At 39.3% G+C, this 3,915-nt stretch overlaps 1 protein-coding gene across 1 annotated transcript; it reads right to left on the reverse strand.

Moving 5' to 3' along the window:
• Positions 1-687: 687 nt before the first annotated feature.
• LOC108857241 (cysteine-rich receptor-like protein kinase 10) lies at positions 688-3,369 on the reverse strand. The gene is made up of 5 exons (XM_018631201.2): positions 2,315-3,369; positions 1,921-2,229; positions 1,584-1,821; positions 1,171-1,321; positions 688-1,090 (listed from the first exon to the last, which is right to left on the reverse strand). Exons 1-5 carry the CDS (start codon positions 3,252-3,254, stop codon positions 782-784), a joined length of 1,947 nt encoding a protein of 648 aa, XP_018486703.1. The 5' UTR covers positions 3,255-3,369; the 3' UTR covers positions 688-781.
• Between the last annotated feature and the right edge of the window lie 546 nt (positions 3,370-3,915).

Here is a 3,915-nt window from a genome sequence, read left to right on the forward strand (position 1 = left end):
TACATCAACCTTGTATTTTCTTTGTATTGTCCAATCGTGGCTGATTTGTCTTAAAATTCTAGCTAATACTCGTATTTGAACGGTTCCAGCTCAATCCTCGGAACAGGGTGCTACAATTAGCCTATTCATGTTGTATCCATATTCTTTAATTTTTAGTCAACCTTCGAAAACTACAAAATTAAAGAAATAACATGTTTCTTGAATATTAAAAAATATTGATGGGAAATAATGTGTTGGTTTAGTCATGGTATGACTTGGCTAAGATATTGGAAGATTTTCTTATGCTTTAATAACTTCAATTATAGAGTTCCTTGATTGTAGGAACCACCAGCCAGCATCGATGATCAACCACTGCTAGCTTATTTTATATTATAATTTCTTGAAAGTCTTGACTAAGATTCTATCGACCAATCTCAGGTTGCTATGTGGTCCTATTAGTGAATATCATTATTAAACACTAATTTCGTATGAAAACTTCAGCCATAACCTGTGGGTCAGTCAGGAAATTCACATACTTTACAATATCTCTGTGGGAGAATACAATAAAATACGCATGTTATCTGACGTATCCTATGCAACTTTGTGGTGCACATCAACTGAACGATGGTAATATTCGGCGTGTTGCTCACTTAATTGTATGTTAGCTGTTGCAATTTATTGCAAACAAATTAACGTGGAAGGATGGGCTACACCACACAAAGAAACAATGGAACAAAAAAAAAAGAAACAATGGAACAAAAATTAATAGCAAACCATGTCTTTTAAATTCTAACATAAACTTTCAACGAGGAAGAGTATTACTGATGGATGCATCATAAGTAATAGATTCTGATACATCTGCTGCAACATTGGTCTCCGATTCATCTTGATTGGAAAAGCTAAATCCTGGCTGGTGAGGAACTGGTAGGTTCATTATTTTACTATGAAGCATCATTATGATGGTTCCCATTGTTGGACGATCTCCAGGATCTTCTTGAACACATAGTAAACTGATATGGATGCATCGTATGACTTCATCTTTCACACAGATCTCTCTTATTACAGGATCTATCAATTCTTCCGGTGCTCCTTCTTTCCAAATCCTCCAGGCCTAAATGTAATAAACCCAAAATGCAAGCATCAATATTTTGCAATTAATAGACTTGAAAAATATAAGTGGATGGTTCTCACATATGTGGCCAAGTCAACATCACCATCAGTTTGGTAGAAGGTGCTATTTCTCTTGCCGCTTATGATCTCGAGAACTATAATTCCGAAGCTATAGACATCTGACTTCATAGAGAATTGTCCATGCATTGCATACTCCGGAGACATGTAACCACTGCAATTAAATTTACATCAATATGTCACATTATTTGTAGCACCAAGTATTCGGCTTTCGCTGAAATGCCCCTTTATACAGTTTCTTGCAAGACCACCAAGGGTAAAGCACCCGAGGCGAAGCCGGAGTGACTATGAATTCCATGCACATAGTTTGGATATACGATTTTTTTCCCTTTGCTCAAGATTCAATATCAGTGTGCCGCATGGGGGTTATTAACCTTGACATATAACAAGGACTAAATGAGACTTTAATTACTTACAAGGTACCGATGATTATGCTTGTATTAGACTGAGTTTGGTCCATTCCAAAAACTCTTGCCATCCCAAAATCTGCTATTTTGGGTTCCATATCAGTGTCTAAGAGGATGTTACTGGCCTTGAGATCACGGTGTATGATGGTGAGTCGTGAATCCTGATGAAGATAAAGAACTCCTCGAGCAATCCCTTCGATAATCTTGTACCGATTTGTCCAGTTCAACTCAATTTGCTTTGTAGAATCTGCACCATTCACAATATATCGCCAACCTTTTTAGCTTTTACAGATGAACTATAATATGAACAAAACAAATTGAAAAAGGTGATAAAGCAAAAAGTAACCAAAGAGGAAGTAGTCGAGGCTTTTGTTTGGGACAAACTCGTAGACTAGGATCTTCTCTTCTCCTTCAATACAAAACCCAAGAAGCCTTACAAGATTTCTATGCTGAAGCTTTGCTACAAGAGTAGCCTCATTCTTGAACTCATCCACTCCTTGTTCTGATGATTTTGATAGTCTCTTCACTGCAACTTTGGTTCCATTAGTTAACACACCCTCATAAACTTCGCCAAACCCTCCTTGACCTAGCATGTTACTATCAGAGAATTTGTTTGTGGCAGTTTCAACTGTCTTAAAATCAAACTGTAATGACCCTGCACCTCCACAAAAATACACTTTCCTGTAAACAATAACTTGTGACAAATAAAATATTTAGGTTGTGCGTGAAGCTCTTGTTACCATCATTAGAAGCACTAGTGTCGTAACGCTTCTTCAATCGCTTTACGAAGTAAAACTGCAAAGCTGCAAAAAGCAGTAACCCCACAGCAATTGGCACAACAATGGCAACGATCATCAAAGTTGAGTTTTTGTAAACTCTTGGTTTCGGGTTTGCAGGCGGTGGCTGACGGAAGACAGAAGATGAATTTGGCGGTGGCGGTGGAGGAGCCAAGGTTTCTGAGTAGAATGGGTAAAGCTCGTACCTTACGTTACAGCTTGGAAGAAGATTTCTTCCACCAACTTGCTCGCGAGGCAATCCATCAATGGCTCGGCGAAGACAAACGTTACACTCATCACTAGTAAGATCAGGCGTGCACTGAACCAACCCGTAGAATCTCTTGGTCGGCGTGAAATCCGTTTTCTTTAAAGCGAACTTACGGGAACTATTCACTGCAGTCCTCGCTGCATCGTCCATGGTTGAGTTGAGAACATCTCTGAGCCGGTCTCTTAGCTCAGCCGTTACATTGTTGGTGTTGGTCAAAAGAACGCCTGGGCTGGTAGCAAGGGTAGAGAGAATGTTTCTGTCTGAGTATCGAAGGGTGCAAGGGTTGTACCAAATCGTGGCCTCTTTCTGGTCGGGACAACGGGTGAGAGCGTCGTCGACTGCGTACAGAGCATTGTCGCCACAGATTTCAGGTATGATGTCTCCACGGCAAAGGAAAAGGCCTGTGACGGTGTCGGAACCTGTCCCCACGGTGGCGCTAAGGAATCCGGTAGTGTAAGAAGCGTTAGGGCGGGAAAGAGCAGATAAGAGTGATCTGAGATTGGAGTAGTAGGTGCTGTTTCTGGTAAAGTTTGCTCTGTTACCACAAAAGTGACCGATGTAAGGAGGGTCTTGCCCTGAAGCGTGGAAGATTATGATGAGTAAGTGAAAGAAAATGAAGGAAGAGTAATCTGACATAGCTCTGTTTTTTTTCTCTCTCTGTTCTCTTGGCTCCTATGACTAAGGTTTGTGATGGAAATGGAAACAGAGATCATCTATGAGATCATCATAATTAAACAAAAAACAAAACTGGCCGAGTCATAACCAAAGCAAAGAAAAGTCTAGTCAAGTTCGTCTAGCAATTATTTGAGTTGATATACAAAGAGCCAAAAAAAATATAAAAAGTTGATATTGATGCTTCTTGCGCGATGATGTGTGTGCAACAGGTCACACAAGATACTCAGTACATATTAATATACATGAAATATGTAAACAGGTTTTTTGATGAATAAAATTTAACATTTATTTAAAAAATAGTAATAATAATAATAAATTAAACTCTTATTCTTTTTTTTTTCCATCTGGTTTCATTAAAAACGTTGAAGGATACAAGGTGAAATACAGAGCCGGCGGAACATTCGGAACATCCCCGGAAGCTAATGCCCAGAAAGGGAGACTAGAACCCAAACAACCGGGCTGCATACTAACATCAAGAACTTAAACTAAATACCTACACTCCTTTATAGAAACTCATAATCAAACTCCCATAGATAAAAAGAACAGACTTAAAAGTCTAGGACTAGCCGGAATCCAAGCAACAACGCAATGCAAAACGCATGACAACTTCAGACAGAGCAGA

This window comes from Raphanus sativus, chromosome 3 (genome assembly GCF_000801105.2).
Source record: "Raphanus sativus cultivar WK10039 chromosome 3, ASM80110v3, whole genome shotgun sequence".
Classification (NCBI taxonomy): Eukaryota; Viridiplantae; Streptophyta; class Magnoliopsida; order Brassicales; family Brassicaceae; genus Raphanus; species Raphanus sativus.